The 19790-nt window shown below is 37.0% G+C and overlaps 1 protein-coding gene across 12 annotated transcripts; it reads left to right on the plus strand.

Annotated features, from left to right (window-relative positions):
* The first annotated feature begins 10512 nt into the window (after window positions 1-10512).
* On the plus strand, window positions 10513-19576 carry LOC127859924 (uncharacterized). 12 transcript variants are annotated; one of them, XM_052397554.1, is made up of 6 exons: window positions 10513-10709; window positions 12352-12453; window positions 12680-12778; window positions 15845-15872; window positions 17146-17342; window positions 17929-19576. In XM_052397554.1, exons 1-6 carry the CDS (start codon window positions 10617-10619, stop codon window positions 17932-17934), a joined length of 525 nt encoding a protein of 174 aa, XP_052253514.1. In that variant the 5' UTR covers window positions 10513-10616; the 3' UTR covers window positions 17935-19576. The 12 variants fall into 12 exon arrangements, 11 of the variants coding, with proteins under 11 accessions (XP_052253514.1, XP_052253503.1, XP_052253510.1 ...); XM_052397543.1 differs by having other exon boundaries at window positions 10546-10709; window positions 17146-17457; window positions 17929-19572; XM_052397550.1 differs by having other exon boundaries at window positions 10576-10709; window positions 12352-12457; window positions 17146-17457; window positions 17929-19561.
* The last annotated feature ends 214 nt before the right edge of the window (window positions 19577-19790 follow it).

The following is a 19790-nucleotide window of genomic DNA, read 5'->3' on the forward strand; positions in this document are numbered from 1 at the left end:
CAACGGAGAAAAAAAACGCAGATGAAAAAAACGGTCAGTTTTTTCATAAATTATGGCAAACAGGGGTTTATTTCAAATTTTATCAAGTAAGAAATAAAAAGTAAAAGGCGTCATGACAAAGAAATTTTTAAGAATTGTTTTAAAGAATTTTACGTAGTTAGGTGTCAAAGAAATAATTAATCATGTAGGGAGAAATTATGCAAGTATCAAAATCAATACAGTTTTTCATTGATCAGTATTTTTTTCTAAAATATCGGTAAATGGAGAATAAAATAAATGAATAAGAAAGTATTTGAAATTTTTATGAGTTATAGAAATACTGAAATTAGAGGCGCACAAATAATTGAGAGTATTTAAAGAATTTTCTATATTTTTGCATTATTAGAATATATAATTATACACGGACACATTTTTGCATAATATAAATACATTTTAATTGATAGTATTTTTGTAAATTGTCGTATAAATAGACCGTACGTTGAAATGAGAAAATTAGAAGAATGTAACATATATTTAATACATTTTAAGAAGACGGATATTAAACGCGTATACATAATTAAGGATTTTGAAGGCATTTTAATATTTTGATATTATATAAATAGAACTTAGAAGGTAGGAATAAACATGAGAGAGTATCCGATTTTGACGTCATTTTATATAAGATATGAAATAGAAACATGCACAGAAATGGCAATTTAGAGACGTTCACAACAAATCAGTTTACTTGACTAATTGTATATGGTTTTATGCATTAATAGAATAAAGAAATAAGGAGGGTAAGCACAGTAATAAGAAAATTAATGTTGATTGCGAATATGAATAGGGCAGACACACACAAAAATACTATGTAAATATGTATATACGTAATTGTGTTTATTGCAAATGTATGTAGAGTATCGGTAATATTGAAGGTCTTGATTAATTTTAAGTGAGAATTTAATGTGTTCTGTCACGAATACTGTGCAGTTAAAATATACTGATATATGCGCATAAAATTTCTGTTATAGAATAAACTCTATAAGGTACATAGAGGTTTATGAGAGCCTATCATTTGCGAAATGATGGAAGCCTACCATTTACTCATGGTGGAAGAATACTTATTGTATTAGATTTATGGGATTAGTTCATTAGGAGAACAAGACTTGAAATTTGAAGTATACCGATAAATGTTCTGGTATTATGAGTGCATATATAAAAAAAGTCTGCCCTTTTTCATCAAAATTTTCACAATTGTTTAGAGCGACGCGCGTATTTAAGAGCGCCCAGGTACATATGTCGATAGAGAAGGTCATTAAGAACATAATGATACACAGGAGATTTGTGATTTTTAAGATACGACCGCGATATGTTATATTCAGATATATGCCATGAAAAACTACTGATGCGCGTAGCTGCTTCAATTCAGCAAAACGATATATGACTGCGCTGCCTCACAGATGAGGGATTCGTCCTGTCTATAAAAAGAAAATTAAGGTAAATCCTTCCTTATCTTAAACATTGAATACACCATTTGTTCAACATTATTAATTGCGGGCCTATTATGCGAAGGATAATTCTAGACGGAACTTGTATCGTGTAAGCGAAAAGTATTATAAGTGGTATCAAATATTATCATGTAGCTTGAAGTAAAAGCATGGTATAAATTTTTAATGTGTGAAATCGTTAATCAAATCAAAGAAATCATAGTATTTTAAATGCAACAAAAACATAATCGCATGCTACTAAGTTACTTACTTTCGGTTTCGCCAGCAGCTTTTTACGCTTTCAGCGTTTTCATTAACCTCTGCAAAGTTATCTATTGTAAATTTGCACGTGTACATTGTAAAACGTTAATAAATGTAGTTGAAATGCGGATGCCCAGTGAACAGCAATACGCAGAGATATCATACAATGCAAACAAGGTTTAAATTATGACTTTAAACGTAACTCTCATCCATTCTTTATGAAGAACACAATTCGACTTAAGATTTCTCATTTGTCCTTGTTTTACGTTTCATAAATATAAGATCGCTGACTGATGTCCCGCCGATCACTCTTGTGATTCATGTTTTGGCTCCATTCTCCTGATCATAAAACACATCTTCGTAATGAAAGCAAACCTTTAATAATCTGATAAAAATCCGTACTTCCAGGAGCAGTTAACATACCCGTACGAAATAATGGGGCGGATTCCGGGCGTAATTGGGGCGGAATTGGCACGTAATGTTGGAATTACGCCCGTTCAACTGGCGGAATGAGTTTTACGCCCGGAACTAAAATTATTTCTGGGCGTAATTCAACTGTTTTTTCCGGGCGTAAAACAAATCCGGGCGTATTTTTATACTTAGAATTTGTATGATGGAGATTTGTGGACGGAATTTTGCACTTTGTTTCTTTTGTGGGGCAGAATTTCATTCTTATAAAATATTTGTGAAGCCACATGACGGAGTTTTGAACTTAGTAGTTTTTACAGAGAGTAATATTGGACTTAGCAAATTTCTATGAAGCTGAACAATAACTTAATCAATTTAATTTAAACAAAAGTACTGAACAAAATATTACCAGTAACTGATAACTTAAATAAAAATATTTAATTTTATTTATACATTTGTACAATCAATGAACATTCATTATAGACACAACTATTTCAGTCACAGTAAAATTAATTCAGCATAAAGCTATGATCTAATTTATGATTTTCATGTTCAGATTCTAAAACATATTTTGTAGTATTTTTATACTTTATTTGTCAGAAGCTGAACAGGAGACAGACTTGTGATCATGAATTATACTCTTAGATTTTGCATTATTATTGGCAATATTGCTGGTAAAACAAAAATTAGGAGTTAACAATAACACATTTTAATTAAATATATTTTATCCATTGCTGACTTTTACAGTTTCCACTTATAATTTTAAGTCTGAGGGATGACCATGCATTAAAAATCTATTTGCACGTATTTTTTTAATTCACTCCTTTAATTCTTCTCCTTTTTGAAAATTTTGCTCCTTTTTAATAATTATTTCATAATTACAATAATGACTGTAAAGTTTAATAAAGAACACGAATTGGTAATGTTTCATCATTTTAAGGTTTCCTTTAACATTAAACACACAACAGTCTAGTTTAATATTATTTGTTTATATCATCAATATGAATGCAGTTTCTCTGCATGTTACTCTATATTTTTTTTATAGTAGTTAAATAAGATTTCCCCAGTCTGAAAAGACCATAAACATACCAATGTTAATTTAATCTCAGATAAACAACAACCAGCTGAGTTGATCTCAGGTATTGTGCTGCCCATTCAATATGCTGAGTCACATCTGTACATGTTTATAAACCATCTGGGCTTATCAGGCTTCAGTGGATTGGTTCAGTGGTACAGGAAGTGAGTGGTAGAAGTTGCTGTTTGAAAACATTAGAGCGGTTAAGCAAATTACTGACTCTGAACTAAATTGTCAGTATAATACTTAAGCAAAATGAGGACTAAACTGTAGTGAAAAAATGTCTTGCAGGGAGTACTGTGTCAAAAACAATTTGTATTTAATACACCACATAATGTGGAAATGAACAATAAGTTTGTTGCAAAAGAGGTTCAAAAATGCTCAGGTTTAACTGTGATTTTGTCTCACCAAATTCCTGTGTTTTTGGAATACTGCAGAACAGCATAAAAGGTTTGTATTTTTACTCCTTCATTCCTCTATTATTTAGATTATTAACTGATATAATTGTAATTGTATTTGTGTACTGTCCCAGTGGGAAATGTAGAAGGATGATGAAAAGTAGACGGGCATCTGAAGGAAAAACAACACAGTTTGAAACTAAAATGAAATAAATAAATTTCTTAAAAATATATAGTAAGTACTTAAATTAACATTTCATTTTCAGATTATGTCATAGGATTAGGGAGAAAGGTTGCTGGTGGCATAACAAATTTTCCCTTCTCGGACCTCAAAAGCTACATCACAAATTGAAGAATTTGTTTGCAAGAAAGCACAGTGTTGAAAAAAAAACATGTTGTGGAAAAATGAACTTTTTTATATTTGCTCTGTGTGCGCGCCCGGATGATGAGCAAAAAGCGGTCCTTGACAAAGGAAAGCTGGATTTGTTGATAGGTAAATCACAATTTTACTATACAAGTTATTGTATTATTAGTTTTAAATAGTTAAGTTCAAAATAAAGATTAATTCGAATTATACGATTAGTGATCCTCATGGCTAGGCCTGTCAATAACAGGGTGTCTCAGTACCTTGCCGCACTAAGATCCAAACCTGCCCCCTTGCTAGGCCTGTCAATAACAGAGTGTCTCAGTACCTTGCCGCACTAAGATCTAAACCTGCCCCTCATGGCTAGGCCTGTCAATAACAGAGTGTCTCAGTACCTTGCCGCACAGGGCTAGGCCTGTCAATAACAGGGTGTCTCAGTACCTTGCCGCACTAAGATACAAACCTGCCCCCTTGCTAGGCCTGTCAATAACAGAGTGTCTCAGTACCTTGCCGCACTAAGATACAAACCTGCCCCCTTGCTAGGCCTGTCAATAACAGAGTGTCTCAGTACCTTGCCGCACTAAGATCTAAACCTGCCCCTCATGGCTAGGCCTGTCAATAACAGAGTGTCTCAGTACCTTGCCGCACTAAGATACAAACCTGCCCCCTTGCTAGGCCTGTCAATAACAGAGTGTCTCAGTACCTTGCCGCACTAAGATCTAAACCTGCCCCTCATGGCTAGGCCTGTCAATAACAGAGTGTCTCAGTACCTTGCCGCACTAAGATCCAAACCTGCCCCCTTGCTAGGCCTGTCAATAACAGAGTGTCTCAGTACCTTGCCGCACTAAGATCCAAACCTCAGGGCTAGGCCTGTCAATAACAGAGTGTCTCAGTACCTTGCCGCACTAAGATCCAAACCTCAGGGCTAGGCCTGTCAATAACAGAGTGTCTCAGTACCTTGCCGCACTAAGATCCAAACCTGCCCCCTTGCTAGGCCTGTCAATAACAGAGTGTCTCAGTACCTTGCCGCACTAAGATCCAAACCTGCCCCCTGGCTAGGCCTGTCAATAACAGAGTGTCTCAGTACCTTGCCGCACTAAGATCCAAACCTGCCCCCTTGCTAGGCCTGTCAATAACAGAGTGTCTCAGTACCTTGCCGCACTAAGATCCAAACCTGCCCCCTTTGACCCCCAACATGTTAGGGCTAGGCCTGTCAATAACAGAGTGTCTCAGTACCTTGCCGCACTAAGATCCAAACCTGCCCCTCATGGCTAGGCCTGTCAATAACAGAGTGTCTCAGTACCTTGCCGCACTAAGATCCAAACCTGCCCCCTTGCTAGGCCTGTCAATAACAGAGTGTCTCAGTACCTTGCCGCACTAAGATCCAAACCTGCCCCCTTGCTAGGCCTGTCAATAACAGAGTGTCTCAGTACCTTGCCGCACTAAGATACAAACCTGCCCCCTTGCTAGGCCTGTCAATAACAGAGTGTCTCAGTACCTTGCCGCACTAAGATCTAAACCTGCCCCTCATGGCTAGGCCTGTCAATAACAGAGTGTCTCAGTACCTTGCCGCACAGGGCTAGGCCTGTCAATAACAGGGTGTCTCAGTACCTTGCCGCACTAAGATACAAACCTGCCCCCTTGCTAGGCCTGTCAATAACAGAGTGTCTCAGTACCTTGCCGCACTAAGATACAAACCTGCCCCCTTGCTAGGCCTGTCAATAACAGAGTGTCTCAGTACCTTGCCGCACTAAGATCTAAACCTGCCCCTCATGGCTAGGCCTGTCAATAACAGAGTGTCTCAGTACCTTGCCGCACTAAGATACAAACCTGCCCCCTTGCTAGGCCTGTCAATAACAGAGTGTCTCAGTACCTTGCCGCACTAAGATCTAAACCTGCCCTCATGGCTAGGCCTGTCAATAACAGAGTGTCTCAGTACCTTGCCGCACTAAGATCCAAACCTGCCCCCTTGCTAGGCCTGTCAATAACAGAGTGTCTCAGTACCTTGCCGCACTAAGATCCAAACCTCAGGGCTAGGCCTGTCAATAACAGAGTGTCTCAGTACCTTGCCGCACTAAGATCCAAACCTCAGGGCTAGGCCTGTCAATAACAGAGTGTCTCAGTACCTTGCCGCACTAAGATCCAAACCTGCCCCCTTGCTAGGCCTGTCAATAACAGAGTGTCTCAGTACCTTGCCGCACTAAGATCCAAACCTGCCCCCTGGCTAGGCCTGTCAATAACAGAGTGTCTCAGTACCTTGCCGCACTAAGATCCAAACCTGCCCCCTTGCTAGGCCTGTCAATAACAGAGTGTCTCAGTACCTTGCCGCACTAAGATCCAAACCTGCCCCCTTTGACCCCCAACATGTTAGGGCTAGGCCTGTCAATAACAGAGTGTCTCAGTACCTTGCCGCACTAAGATCCAAACCTGCCCCTCATGGCTAGGCCTGTCAATAACAGAGTGTCTCAGTACCTTGCCGCACTAAGATCCAAACCTGCCCCTCATGGCTAGGCCTGTCAATAACAGAGTGTCTCAGTACCTTGCCGCACTAAGATCCAAACCTGCCCCCTTGCTAGGCCTGTCAATAACAGAGTGTCTCAGTACCTTGCCGCACTAAGATCCAAACCTGCCCCTCATGGCTAGGCCTGTCAATAACAGAGTGTCTCAGTACCTTGCCGCACTAAGATACAAACCTGCCCCCTTTGACCCCCAACATGTTAGGGCTAGGCCTGTCAATAACAGAGTGTCTCAGTACCTTGCCGCACTAAGATCCAAACCTGCCCCTCATGGCTAGGCCTGTCAATAACAGAGTGTCTCAGTACCTTGCCGCACTAAGATCCAAACCTGCCCCTCATGGCTAGGCCTGTCAATAACAGAGTGTCTCAGTACCTTGCCGCACTAAGATCCAAACCTGCCCCCTTGCTAGGCCTGTCAATAACAGAGTGTCTCAGTACCTTGCCGCACTAAGATCCAAACCTGCCCCCTCATGGCTAGGCCTGTCAATAACAGAGTGTCTCAGTACCTTGCCGCACTAAGATCCAAACCTGCCCCCTTGCTAGGCCTGTCAATAACAGAGTGTCTCAGTACCTTGCCGCACTAAGATCCAAACCTGCCCCTCATGGCTAGGCCTGTCAATAACAGAGTGTCTCAGTACCTTGCCGCACTAAGATACAAACCTGCCCCCTTTGACCCCCAACATGTTAGGGCTAGGCCTGTCAATAACAGAGTGTCTCAGTACCTTGCCGCACTAAGATCCAAACCTGCCCCTCATGGCTAGGCCTGTCAATAACAGAGTGTCTCAGTACCTTGCCGCACTAAGATCCAAACCTGCCCCTCATGGCTAGGCCTGTCAATAACAGAGTGTCTCAGTACCTTGCCGCACTAAGATCCAAACCTGCCCCCTTGCTAGGCCTGTCAATAACAGAGTGTCTCAGTACCTTGCCGCACTAAGATCCAAACCTGCCCCCTCATGGCTAGGCCTGTCAATAACAGAGTGTCTCAGTACCTTGCCGCACTAAGATCCAAACCTGCCCCCTTGCTAGGCCTGTCAATAACAGAGTGTCTCAGTACCTTGCCGCACTAAGATCCAAACCTGCCCCTCATGGCTAGGCCTGTCAATAACAGAGTGTCTCAGTACCTTGCCGCACTAAGATACAAACCTGCCCCCTTGCTAGGCCTGTCAATAACAGAGTGTCTCAGTACCTTGCCGCACTAAGATCCAAACCTGCCCCTCATGGCTAGGCCTGTCAATAACAGAGTGTCTCAGTACCTTGCCGCACTAAGATCCAAACCTGCCCCCTTGCTAGGCCTGTCAATAACAGAGTGTCTCAGTACCTTGCCGCACTAAGATCCAAACCTGCCCCTCATGGCTAGGCCTGTCAATAACAGAGTGTCTCAGTACCTTGCCGCACTAAGATACAAACCTGCCCCCTTGCTAGGCCTGTCAATAACAGAGTGTCTCAGTACCTTGCCGCACTAAGATCCAAACCTGCCCCTCATGGCTAGGCCTGTCAATAACAGAGTGTCTCAGTACCTTGCCGCACTAAGATCCAAACCTGCCCCCTTGCTAGGCCTGTCAATAACAGAGTGTCTCAGTACCTTGCCGCACTAAGATCCAAACCTGCCCCCTTGCTAGGCCTGTCAATAACAGAGTGTCTCAGTACCTTGCCGCACTAAGATCCAAACCTGCCCCCTTGCTAGGCCTGTCAATAACAGAGTGTCTCAGTACCTTGCCGCACTAAGATCCAAACCTGCCCCCTTGCTAGGCCTGTCAATAACAGAGTGTCTCAGTACCTTGCCGCACTAAGATCCAAACCTGCCCCCTTGCTAGGCCTGTCAATAACAGAGTGTCTCAGTACCTTGCCGCACTAAGATCCAAACCTGCCCCCTTGCTAGGCCTGTCAATAACAGAGTGTCTCAGTACCTTGCCGCACTAAGATACAAACCTGCCCCCTTGCTAGGCCTGTCAATAACAGAGTGTCTCAGTACCTTGCCGCACTAAGATACAAACCTGCCCCCTTGCTAGGCCTGTCAATAACAGGGTGTCTCAGTACCTTGCCGCACTAAGATCCAAACCTGCCCCCTTTGACCCCCAGTCATGTTTTTAATTGGTTCTGATCACATTATTTTACAGAATATTCAATGAATTTTCAATAAATTAATTTTATTTAAACAGTGAAACTAGTTTTATCAATTAAAAAAATAATTTTTAAATGAAAATGCATGTAATATTCAATAATATGCGCATATATAGCACATGTTATTTGAAAATATTCCACAGGGATAAATATCCAAGCACGTTCAAAAGTGTACTTAGTTGCCAAATTTGGACCCTGTCTTTTTCAAATCCTAGCTGGGGCCCAGGGGGCTGTTTCATAAACGATCGTACGACAATTTTAACTTACGAGAGAATTTTGTAATCTTAATAAGTAGTCGAAATAGCTTTTCATGCTCGTCAAATATATACGGCGCTTGAGATGTCAATGTCATTAATAAAGTACTGAAAATTTATAATAATATGATATGGACTTTAGCAATTATGTATCTTCGAAAAAAGTATCGTATCGTAAATGTGAACTACGATGTTTATTGAAACGGTCCCCTGGATTAGATAAAAAGTTTGAAAAAGCAATTAATTCTACATAAGTTGGTAACAGTATTTGCAATAGGTGAACTGTAGTTGTACTAAATATCAAATTGCATTTCAGATTATGACATAGGATGGGGGAAAATCGTGGACCTGAACAATACTGTGATAGAGAGGAATTCCTACTCAAGAAAGCAGTTTAAAAAACGCATTCAATGTGAAAGAGTGAACTTTTTTATTTTGGCCGTGTATAAGAACAGTTTGTTTTTAAAAAAGTGCATGTCTATCAAATTATTTTTTATGTATATATATTGAATATTTTTGTTGTTTGTCTTTAAAAGCTACATTGTATCTTAAAAGTATCATCAAAATGCGGAACGAAAATGCGTATATTTTCCGCATAAGTTCCACATTTTTTGTGACTGCGGAAAAAATGCGGGGATTTTCAGCATTTGTTCCGCATATGCAGAAGTATAAAATGGTGATCGATGTTTTTAAAATGTATTATCTTAAAATTAATATAAAGATACTATGTTAAATGTATCTTGTCATAATTTTGACTTAGTTCTTAGCTAACCTGAGCACAATATGCTCATGGTAAGCTTTTGCGATCGCCTTTTGTTTTTTCAAATGGCCTATCCCTATATGGGTATATTTACAATATGCATGTAATCCGATTTCCGCCCGGTATCTAAATTACGCCCGTAATCTAAGTTACGCCCGTAATTTTAACATTCCGCCTGTAATCTGAATTCCTCCCATAAACTGCTTTCCGCCCGTAATTTAAAATTCCGTCCCACCTCATTTACATATTTCGCCCATGTTTTCCGCCCGGATAACGCCCGGAATCCGCCCCTCTTCTTAAAATCATATATAGAAAAATACGCCCGGAAATATTTTTTACACCCGGAATTTAGTTTGCGATTCCGTGCCGATTCCAGGCGGAACATTTCGTACGGGTAACGATTTACACACTATAAATAACGCAAGTAGATCGATCGTTTTATATATAAAATATATACAATTCACTACGCATGTACAGTTTGCATTCCTGGGTTTACCACGTGACGATGATGATCAATCTGCTGGCGTTATTTATAGTTAATTGGTAGTTACCTGGTAGACATACCCATTAAGATTTATTACCGAATATACTGAAAATATGAAAACTTAATAACTTTTGTTCAAGTAATGTAATATACAAGTCGTGATATTTTAATCAATATATACTAATAATTGCAAAAAATACGGTATTTTACAACTTTTCTTTTCTTCGTCGTCGTGGTTGACAGTCCCTTTAAGCATATATTGATCGGCGCACAATACTCATTGAGTTAATAGCTCATTTGTTTATTAATTGTAAACTGATCTATTTATAGAATTTACATGCGCTTGACGGTGTTCCTAATTTATGAATCTATGCAAACAAAGCTAATACTGACTTACGTTAAGTTTGAAATATAAAGCAGGAATCAAGAAGACGAAGTTCTCATATCGATCATTAATTCGTATACATAGTAATGAATTCGAATTGGTTTGCATTCATTCGAAGTCCATCATAATGTTAAGACAAGCTAGCATTCGATCTGGTCCCCCGCTTTATGTCAGCTCATCTATGAACAGGGTAAAATTTAATGCATCCGTTGTATACGAGGTAAACATTTGTGTACACAAACATAATATTTGTTCTTTCTTTTATTATGTTGTTTATTTGCAAACCAAGCATATCTTGTACACTGTCATTACATGTGTAAAGGTTATTTTTCTTATTAGTTGAATGTGTCGAATTATGAAGTTTGTTATATTTACAAACAGGTAAACATGACCTGCTAATCAGTGATGTGTGATACTATGATATTTGAATACTTTTATTTATTTTTTATATATTCAAACAAGTGCAAAAAAAATTTGTTTAGAGTTTAATTCTATTGAGAAATCCCATGGATTACATATTATATTTATGGATTAATAAGCACATCTATTTCCAATAGAATTTAAACTGTTTTCATCTGTTTGTTTTGATTACCCTCTTACTTTCGATTTCGAAATGATATTTTGAAATAGTAAAACATTATTCCAATTCTAAAAACATACTTCTTTTAGTCGATTAAAACCAAACATAACGATCATGTCTTCCAGAATAAACTATATCATAGTATATGGTAATGTTTATGGTAAGCTGTAAACTAGTAACAACCAAATCACTAGAAATAGCTCATAATTGAATACAAAGACACACACACAAACTAACAATACATAACATTAGGTGTTTAAGCTCACCTGAGCATAAAGTCCTCGAGGTGAGCTAGTGTGATCTCCCTAGTGTGATGTCCAGCGTCCGTCGTCGAACGGTATGCGGTGCCATAAATTCTTCGTCAACTTTAAACGTGTTATCATTTTATAACCCACAATCTGCATCAAGTATTGGTGAATATTGGCCAGATGTTTTATCTTGACAATATCTAGACAGAATTGTAATCAGGATCATGTGTTTCCAAACAATTGGTCACCAGGCCAAATCTTAGAAAAGAATGGCTACCACTTTGGAGGCTGCATGTATGACTCAATTTTAAGGATACTGTGTCAAACTTCATATTCCGACTATATCTAGATAAAGCTAGAATGGGATAACGTGTGTCTTACATCTAGGTCATCAAATCTTAGAAAAAAAATGTTAATACATCAGGGGTCGGAATTTTCACCTAGCACATATTTACATCAAGTTTGAATCTGGGCAACGTGCGTAAAATCTAAGTAAAGACATTGCGTATAGGAAAATCTAGTTATCACTGTAGAGGCTCATATATATACTCAATCTTGATGAAACATGGTCAAAATATTTATCTTGGCAATATCTAAACTGAGTTTAAAATCTTAGTCACGTGCGCCTAGAAACTAGCTCACCAAATCAATCTTAGAAAAACCTCGTTACCGCTCAAGAGGCCACATGATTTTACTCGGTCTGAATGCTTATATCCGCAATATCAAAGCCGAGATCAAAATATGAGTAACGCGCGTCCAGAAACTATATCACAATATCATTTCTTGTAAATATGAAGGCCTTATTTGATTAGAGTCTAGATCATGCATTCAACAATTTATCTCTATGGAACTCTTCTAGTATGATAGTCATCATAATCATAATGAGATAATATATTCACGTCTATTAACGTTAAACAATATGCTTCAAGCAAACATTCACTTAAAAATTACATTAAACAATGTACTTCATACAAATAGAAACTTTCACAATGAGCTGATTCACGCATGTACTCGTATATATGTTCGTGTTTCAGATCCAGTCGTACGCATCTGCAATACATTACATAATGGCATTTAAACTGTTCGTAGACATTGCTACGGGGCGGAACTTGACATCGGCCAGCATACTGCAGCTTGTTTGTAAACAATTTATGATCATAATATGATAACATATGAATATATAATTCACAAGAAGAGAGAACTATAAGAAAAATAAAGTTAAAAAAAAATACTATAAATACTAGTTACAGACTTGTGGTTGTTATTTGACTAATGTTATAAATATAAGTTATTAAATTATAAGTGTTTATACAGCAGTACACCTTTTTGGTAAAATGATTAATATTTTTATTACCTTCAAAGCAAATGAAGACAAAGGCAAAAGAAATCCGAGAAAATCGGACCAAGTACATGCGGAATTACGATACAACAGCAGGCACGTCGGCCTTTCACATGCCGAAGGTTTGTTTTATATGGACTTTGTTGATGAATGAATAAGTCCTCAATATTATATATTTAAAAAAGCTTGCTGATTTTAAGGTTGATGAATAAGGTCGAAGCGTTTAAAGAATTTTTTTCTAACATTAATTTGTTTGATATCTTTTTTATACCCCCTTACTGGTAATGGGGGCTATATTGGAGTCACTTTGTCGGTCTGTCTGTCGGTCTGTCTGTCCCGAAAATTTCATCCGATCTTCACCAAACTTGGTCAGAAGTTGTATCTAGATGATGTCTAGGTCAAGTTCGAATATATGTCATGCCGGGTCAAAAACTAGGTCACAGGGTCACTAAGTGCGTTTTAAACCGAAAGTTTGTCCGGACCATAACTATGTCATTTATCGCTAGATTTTAAAATGACTTGGTACATTTGTTCACAATCATTGGACGGTGTGTCACGCGAAAGAATTACGTCGATATCTCCAAGGTCAAGGTCACACTTGGGGTTCAAAGGTAAAATGCTTGTCCGGGCCATAACTTTGTCGTTCATTGTGAGATTTTGAAATCATTTGGCACATTTGTTCACCAGCGTTGGACGGTGTGTTGCGCAAAAGAATTACGTCGATATCTCAAAAGTGAATGTCACACTTTGAGTTCAAAGGTCCAAAATGGCCATAAATGAGCTTGTCTGGGCCATAACTATGTCGTTCATTGTGAGATTTAAAAATCATTTGGCACATTTGTTGAACATCATTGGATGGTGTGTCGCGCGAAAGAATTAGGTCGACATCTCCAAGGGTAAGGTCACACTTTTAAGTTCAAAGGTAAAACATTGCCATAAATAAGCTTGTCCGAGCCATAACTATGTCGTTCATTGTGAGATTTTAAAATCATTTGGCACATTTGTTCACAGTCATTGAACGGTGTGTCGCGCTAAAGAATTACGTCGATATTTCCAAGGTCAAGGTCACACTTGGAGTTCAAAGGTCCAAAATGGCCATAAATTAGCTTGTCCGGGCCATAACTATGTGGTATTTTAAAATCATTTGGCACATTTGTTCACCATCGTTGGACGGTGTGTCGCGTGAAAGAATAATGTCGATATCTCCAAGGTCAAGGTCACACTTGGAGTTCAAAGGTCCAAAATGGCCATACATTAGCTTGTCCGGGCCATAACTATGTCGTTCATCATGATATTTAAAAATCATTTGGCACATTTGTTCACTATTGTTGGACGGTGTTTCGCGCGAAGAATTACGTTGATATCTCCAAGGTCAAGGTCACACTTTGAGTTCAAAGGTCAAAAATGGCTCTAAATGATTATGGCATAATAATTCTTAAAAATCGCCATAAATAAGCTTCTCTTGTTTTGTGAGGACAGCATGAAAAATAGTCTGTGTCAATGCAGCATGTGGGGGTATACGTCACGTCTTGAATTGGTACATTTGTTCACAATCATGGGACGGTGTGTCACGCGAAAGAATTACGTCGATATCTCCAAGGTCAAGGTCACACTTGGGAGTTCAAAGGTAAAATGCTTGTCCGGGCCATAACTTTGTCGTTCATTGTGAGATTTTGAAATCATTTGGCACATTTGTTCACCATCGTTGTACGGTGTGTTGCGCGAAAGAATTACGTCGATATCTCAAAAGTCAAGGTCACACTTTGAGTTCAAAGGTCAAAAATGGCCATAAATGAGCTTGTCTGGGCCATAACTATGTCGTTCATTGTGAGATTTTTTTAATATTTTGGCACATTTGTTCACCATCGTTGGACGATGTGTCGCGCGAAAAAAATAAGTCGATATCTCAAAGGTCAAGGTCACACTTTGAGTTCAAAGATCAAAAATGGCCATAAATGAGCTTGTCCTGGCCATAACTATGTTGTTCATTGTGAGATTTAAAAATCATTTGGCACATTTGTTCAACATCATTGGATGGTGTGTCATGCAAAAGAATTACGTCGACATCTCCAAGGTCAAGGTCACACTTTAAGTTCAAAGGTCGAAAATGGCACATTTGTTCACAGTCATTGAACGGTGTGTCGCGCTAAAGAATTACGTCGATATATCCAAGGTCAAGGTCACACTTGGAGTTCAAAGGTCCAAAATGGCCATAAATTAGCTTATCCGGGCCATAACTATGTCGTTCATCATGAGATTTTAAAATCATTTTGCACATTTGTTCACCATCGTCGGACGGTGTGTCGCGTGAAAGAATTACGTCGATATCTTTTAGGTCAATGTCACACTTGGAGTTGAAAGGTCCAAAATGGCCATAAATTAGCTTGTACGGGCCATAACTATGTTGTTCATTGTGAGATTTTAAAATCATTTGGCATATTTGTTCAACATCATTGGATGGTGTGTCATGCTAAAGAATTACGTCGACATCTCCAAGGTCAAGGTCACACTTTAAGTTCAAAGGTCAAAAATGGCCATAAATAAGCTTGTCCGGGCCATAACTATGTCGTTCATTGTGAGATTTTAAAATCATTTGGCACATTTGTTCAGTCATTGAACGGTGTGTCGCGATTAAGAATTACATCGATATCTCCAAGGTCAAGGTCAAACTTTGAGTTCAAAGATCCAAAATGGCCATAAATTAGCTTGTCCGGGCCATAACTATGTCGTTCATCATGAGATTTCAAATCATTTGGCACATTTGTTCACCATCGTTGGACGGTGTGTCGCGCGAAAGAATTACGTTGATACATGTATCTCCAAAGTCAAGGTCACACTTTGAGTTCAAAGGTCAAAAATGGCCCTAAATGATTATGGCATAATTTATATATTATTTTATTTAATATTTTAATTTTTGCCCAATGACCTTGCATTTCTGTTCAGAAACAAATATTAAAAAGATGGAAAAAATTCAAGAAAGGGCAATTCGTTTTATATACAACGACTATAGCACTCAATATATCGATCTTTTACAAAAGGTAGACCTTCCGACCTTGCAAATAAGACGTACAAGATCAATGGCTATTGAAACATTTAAAATCATAAATGAAATTTCTCCACCTTTGTTAAATGATTTAATTGTTAAGAGACAGTCAACCATAAATTTTAGTTATACCAATATTTTACAGATACCACAGGTACGCACAACAACATATGGTAAAAATTCTTTTAGATATGCTGCCCCCTCGCTGTGGAACTCCCTACCAGAAGATTTTAGAAAATGTACAAATTTTTCGCAATTTAAAACTTTAATTGGGACATGGAATGGAAAAATCTGTAGGTGCAAATGATGTAGACTGAATGGGATTTCCACAGCAAGGGAGCATCACATCACTTAGTTTTAAGTTCATTTTCTGCTATAATGTTATATAGTGTTAGATTTGCTTAGCTTTGGTTGCTTAGCATGCTCTATATGCTTTATTTACTTAAATGTTATATGCTGTTAGTGTTTTTCTTAGCTTTGTATGCTTTGCATGCTCTGTATGCTTTGTAGGCCCTATATGCTTTGTGTGATCTGTATGCTTTGTATACTTTGTGTGTTTTGCATGTTTTTGTGTGCTTTATATTCTTTACATGCATTGTTTGCTTGTATACTTTGTGTGCTTTGCATGTGTTTTTTGCTCTATATACTTTATATGACTTGTTTGCTTGGTGTATTTTTGTGTGCTGTGTATGCCTAGTATATTTTGTATGCCTGGCATGCTTTGTGTGCTTTATTTGCGTTGAATTGCTATGTATGCTATGTATACTTTGTGTGCCTTACGCTTTGTATACTCTGGTTGCTTTGTACGCTCCGTACGCTTTGTATGCTCTGCATGTTATGTATGCTCTGTATGCTTGATATGTTTTTTATGCTCTGCATGCTGTGTCTAGTTGATATTTTATTCTTTCTCTTAAAAAATTATCTGACTTTTAATGTAGACAAATCTAAATTTTTAGTACCATATCTGATGTTGAAATAACATGCTATATATTTATATGTATATCTGCCTTTTAATTGTAGAAGAAATTGTTTCCAGTCTTTCAGCTTTTATACACTTGTTATTTCTTATTCATCATGTTTTATAGTCGGTTGTACAAGCTGTCTGAGCTTATGTTTGTTGTTTAACTCTTGCCGACTCAAAATAAATCTTATCTTATCTTATCTTATAATAATTCTTAAAAATCGCCATAAATAAGCTTCTCTTGTTTTGTGAGGATAGCATGAAAAATAGTCTGTGTCAATGCAGCATGTGGGGGTATACGTCACGTCTGTGACAAAGCTCTAGTTTTAATAACGTCCCAAACCAAGGAAAATTATGTTATTCTAATAATAAAGATAATAAATGCGGATTTAATATTATTCAGTTTAAGTTGTGTTTTTTTATCAATCCCTTAAAATGAGTATTTAGTACTTATGATTTATTGTGTATTACTTTTAACAAAACAGAACATGCAGATGCTATCTGGGATGGTGATCTTGATTCCAACGTAGAGGCAGATGCCTTGCCATCGTTGGGAAATAGCTCAATAGCCAACATAAAAGATGAGGCATTGGAAGAATCCAGTTCAATGGCATGTCTACTAGAACAGGTCGGTGATGTGAATACTTCCATAGCCAACAGTACAGATGAAGCCTGTGCCAAGGTCAGAGACGAGGGAATAGCAACTACAATAGATTGTGTCGAAGAGATTAAAAAAACAGCAGCGCTTTGCAAGCAAGATCTTACAAAGACTGCATGTATCCCCCCTCAAGAAAACGGTAAACTACCGAGTATTTGACCGTATTCGGCTTGGTAGTTACTTGATATACATATATATATATATATATATATATATATATATATATATATATATATATATATATATATATATATATATATATATATATATATATATATATATATATATTGCTTTATATAATAGAACGTCACCAATACATTTTAGTTCGATAAATAAAAGATTTTTGGAAAGACATTTGATTACCTTCAAATTTATTAAATGTAAAACACGACAAGATCTATGTTCGTTCTCAAAACATTATTCGCCAGACTACAAGTGACTTTATTAATCCTGATGTTCGTCAAATTGATAAAATATGACCTCTAACATCATTAAAGTAATAATATTGATTAAATTAATTGGTAAAACCTCGTTTTTAAAAACTTGTTGGTTTTCCCCGTCGTGACTGAACTCGCTTATGGAATTTAATTAACGCTCTTGTTTCTTGTAGGTTTGATGGACATTTTGATGTTCCACTCGGACATTGATTGCCTGATAGCACATCAGATTTGTGAGAAGATAAAGACTGATTTGAAGTCAGATCTTAACGTAACTATAGAAATGTATGAGGACTTTGCGATTGGAAGATCACTCCTTGGTAGTATTGATGATATATATAATCAGTTTAGATGGGTCCTGTTTTTAATTACCCCTGAATATGTTCATCATGGTTTGCAAAATTTCCAAGGTGAAATTCTGCTGACAAACCTGATTGAAGAGAATGGGAACAAGGACGGTCGTTTTGTACCTTTATTTTATAATGTTGAAAAGAAAGACATCAGTCGAAAATGGTTGAATTCAATTGGACCTTTTAACGATTGTGATGCAAATTTTACAAACAGGATTGCTAAGCGTGTCAGAAAATTAAGGTCCAAATATTGAACACATTCAAAACTAATTTGAACATAGGCGTTATATTGAATTGTGTATTTCTAGTGTTTTAGTGCGGTATTGATGCTTAACATTTTACAGTTCTGTATGGAGCTCTACATTAAGTGTTTTCGTCGGCGCGATCACTGCATGATTTTAATTTGTTTATTTTCCTCAACATGCAACTTAAAATTGTTTAATTTTAAATGTTAAAATTAAACTTGTGTTTAGTAATTTATGCTGTTCTATTCAATCTCTTACTATAAATAAACATCAATACAAATTATCAATACTGAACACATTGCAATTAATTATTGTCAATAATTGTATAAGACTATTATATACTGTATACAGTATAGTTTGTTAAATGACAAACGATAAATATGTATAAATATGTAAAGAAATAATTCATTTTAATAAATTATTTGCATGACTGAATAAAAATATGTCCCTAACAAAAGCTATAACAAGTAAACGTGTTTGTGTTACTATTTATTTTTATAATTATTAAATGTGTACCATTGCAAACACAAATTGTTTTCATATTTTTATCCCCAATACTATGAAAGACAATTGACAAGAATACATTTAGTACTCACACAGGCATAGCTAATATTTTAAGGTAACTTTCACGGAATTACAGGAAAACAATAATGTATTTCTTCGTTTTGGATTAATATAAAAACATCCATTATACATCAATTCATTCATCCATTTTCTAAGCACTTTAACATAATTCGTCAACATGTGCATAGTTCACAAGACTTATGAAGATTTTGGCGCTGGTTTCAAGTTCGTAAATGACATTTTTTCCTGTTCCAAAAATTAATTAGTCTATTAATGTATGTTACTGCTTTATGAGCAGTTTAAAGTAGTGTGAGGTACGTACAATTACAATAAAGTTTTATCTAACTGTAAACATGTAATCGACATTAAACATTAGCTCGTTCTCAATGAGGATTGGTTTGAGGGCTATTTCGAGCTCGGTTTTAATACGGGTTTCAATACGTTACCTTACAAGGAATAAGACATTTTTAAAACAGTGATGCTTTTATTTCACACTAAATATATTATGTTTCATGAAATAAAAAATGAAATAAAGAAAGGTTGCGTTTCTATAATTTTCTAATTGACCGGAACATATTACATAATAAATGAAATATTCTCTTACGCCATTGCCGTGTATTGGGAAATCTCTTCTATAGATGTTGATTAATACGGTATTTCCTTAGCAGAGGCTCCATGTTTTCATGGTTTTCGGTGCAATGATGGCGAAAAATGAAATTTGCAAGAATGTACCTATTCTTATAAGTGATAAGTATTTAATGTGGTTAGACGCAACATATGGCACATATTTTAGGGTTCTATTTTAAGCCTTTAATCTCAAAAAAGTTTCAATGTCAATGACAAGAAATTTATATAAAATATTCATTAAATTATTTA

The sequence above is a fragment of the Dreissena polymorpha genome, chromosome 15 (assembly GCF_020536995.1).
Source record: "Dreissena polymorpha isolate Duluth1 chromosome 15, UMN_Dpol_1.0, whole genome shotgun sequence".
Classification (NCBI taxonomy): Eukaryota; Metazoa; Mollusca; class Bivalvia; order Myida; family Dreissenidae; genus Dreissena; species Dreissena polymorpha.

Coding starts and splice junctions, on each gene's coding strand:
- LOC127859924 (XM_052397543.1), top strand. CDS start 10,617: ATGTTAAGACAAGCTAGCATTCGATCTGGTCCCCCGCTTTATGTCAGC. Junction 12,779..15,844: donor CGGCCTTTCACATGCCGAAG/GTTTGTTTTATA, acceptor AATATTTTACAG/ATACCACAGGTACGCACAAC. Junction 15,873..17,145: donor GGTACGCACAACAACATATG/GTAAAAATTCTT, acceptor TTAACAAAACAG/AACATGCAGATGCTATCTGG.